This window comes from Merops nubicus, unplaced genomic scaffold (genome assembly GCF_000691845.1).
Source record: "Merops nubicus isolate BGI_N331 unplaced genomic scaffold, ASM69184v1 scaffold1977, whole genome shotgun sequence".
Lineage (NCBI taxonomy): Eukaryota > Metazoa > Chordata > Aves > Coraciiformes > Meropidae > Merops > Merops nubicus.
This window is the reverse complement of record NW_008619352.1, coordinates 20,199-22,323: the sequence shown is the minus strand read 5'-3', so window position 1 is coordinate 22,323 and position 2,125 is coordinate 20,199. Positions and strand designations below refer to the sequence as shown.

Sequence of the window (2,125 nt, the reverse complement as noted above, 5' to 3'; positions counted from 1 at the left end):
TGGGTCGGGGACTGCCGGTTGCTTTCGCTGTACGGAGCCCCGTGCGGACCGCACTCTCCCTGCCGCGTCTCAGTGACAGCGTCCGCGGTGGCCCGAGGTGTCCTTTGGAAGCTCATGTGCTTTCCCTGCCTCACCGTCTTCTCCGAGCCCAAGGCAGAAATAACCGAGCGTACCCGGCTGCAGAGGATGGGAGAATTTTCTTTCAGGACAGCTGTTTTGGCTTCCATGCCAGAGATGAGGTGCTGACTCAGTTTAAATACCTAGTGTCTTCAAAGCCTGCTTCATCACAAGTCTAAGCGGATACTTGCTACCAGTGTTTCTATTATCTGTAGGCTCCAAATCCAGTAAAGTTGCTGTCTAAGCTTTCTCACGGATCCTCTTGGTAGCACTGTTGCTTGGGAAAACGGAGTTTGCGGCTGCTATAACTTTTTGTTTCTTTTCAATGAAGTACTGGCTTCACTGACAAGAAGGCAGCACCCTGTGTAAGCCCAGGCCTCCCCCAGTTCGGAGGACATGGCATCAGGCATTGGATCTCCGTCACCGTGCTCAGGGGGCAGCGATGATGATGAGATGGAGATCCTGTTGAACAACGCTATCGCCCAGCATCCAGGTATGGGGAGCCTGCAGGGCATGCATTGTGAGATGGGGGTAATGCTGATCTCAAGCCAAGTATGTGAATACATGATGTGCTGGGGATTGTATTTTTTTTTTCTACTAGGAGTCACACGTGTGTTTTTGATTTTGATATCTGAGTCCTAGGGTTACTTCAGAGTGTGAGTCTTGCAGCTTTGTGTCAGGTTGAGCTGACTTTGTTCCAGCCTGTTGTAGGCTGTCGGGGCCCATGCTTTGAGGACATGTAAGGAGTGGAGGCAGAGTGTCCATTTCTGACAGGGTACCAAAGTTCCTGTGAGTTTCATGGTTTGTGAATGGGGTGGGGGAAGGGGATAGTATGTGAAAGAACAGGGTGCCTGGCTTGCTTTCATCTGGGAGCTTAGACCAGCTGACAAACAGAGCAAACTGCCCTGGGCTGTTGTGTGACCCACTTTCCTTCATCACCACACCCAATTATTGAGGTTTCTTGTGGTTCTCACTATGTGCTGCTAGCTCACCTTTACTTTTCTTGTAGCTTTTATACCTTGTCTTTTCCCTCGTGTTTGCATTCTCATTGTGAATGTACGACTTGAGGTAGAGCCCTGAGTACCCTTCTGCTTTGGGTATTTTGTTGCTGGTGCTGTTGATAACTTGCTCTGTGGACCTGCATCTGGATTCCCTGCTTCACTGTGAAACGGAGTAATGTATATCCTGATGTGCTAGACTGTAGGACAAGTTTGAGTATTCTTACAAGCTCATCATATAGTGTTGTAGTGTCATCCAAGAGAAATGTTGCAGCTAGAAAGGGAAAATGACATTGTGGCTGCCAAAGAATTGTTTTGGGTTTTTTTTTGTTTGACCTTTTTTCTTAAGCTTTGACTATAGGGTTTTCTGGCACCTCTGAAATCTTAGGCAGAAGAGGATGGTTAGTAAGCCTTGTAAGGAAAAAATTAGTGAAGAAAAACTCTTAAAATCCGTGCAAACTGAAGAGCTTTAGGTAGTATGCTGGAAAAGATGGGACATTACAGCCTTTAAATCAGAAACTGGGGGAGAAGAGCTGGAATCCCTGAAGGATCTGGTGTTGCAGGACCATGGGAGTGAAGGGGCATTCATCGGTTGGGAATGTGGCAGGTGGCAGGTGTTGGACCCCAGGTTCTGAGAGCTTGACCTCTGCTGTTTCAGCCCTGGCTGCAGTAGCTCCTCTGACCTGTGGCTTCCTTCATCCTGCCCAGCTCCTGTGGTCAGGAGGCCATTTTCCCTTGGAGGGAGAAGGAGTGACTGTGGCTGTGTGCGGTGGGCGGGGCGGTGGGGGAGGGACGGTGTCCGGGCTTCTCCTGCAGCCTGCCACAATGGGAAGGGCTGGCTGCCCCTGCCCTGGGGTGGGGAAGAGGGGGTGCACAGATGGAAGTGTGTGGTGGTGGTGGTGAGCTGGCATGTATTCCTCTGGCTGGGCAGTGAGCTTGCTAGCTGTTGGTGCAGAGGGAATGGGTTGGAGGAAGGTTGTGTCAAATCGGGATCAGAATAGAGTTGCTGA

General features: G+C 50.2%; 1 protein-coding gene across 1 annotated transcript in view; it reads left to right on the top strand.

The window, feature by feature from the left end:
• The first annotated feature begins 447 nt into the window (after nt 1-447).
• Nucleotides 448-2,125, top strand: part of CHD4 (chromodomain helicase DNA binding protein 4) — a 21,788-nt gene continuing 20,110 nt past the window's right edge. Inside the window, exon 1 of the mRNA XM_008943732.1 lies at nt 448-610. Within this exon, the coding sequence (XP_008941980.1) occupies nt 514-610 (97 nt within the window). The 5' untranslated portion in view covers nt 448-513. The remainder of the gene's footprint in view (nt 611-2,125) is intronic.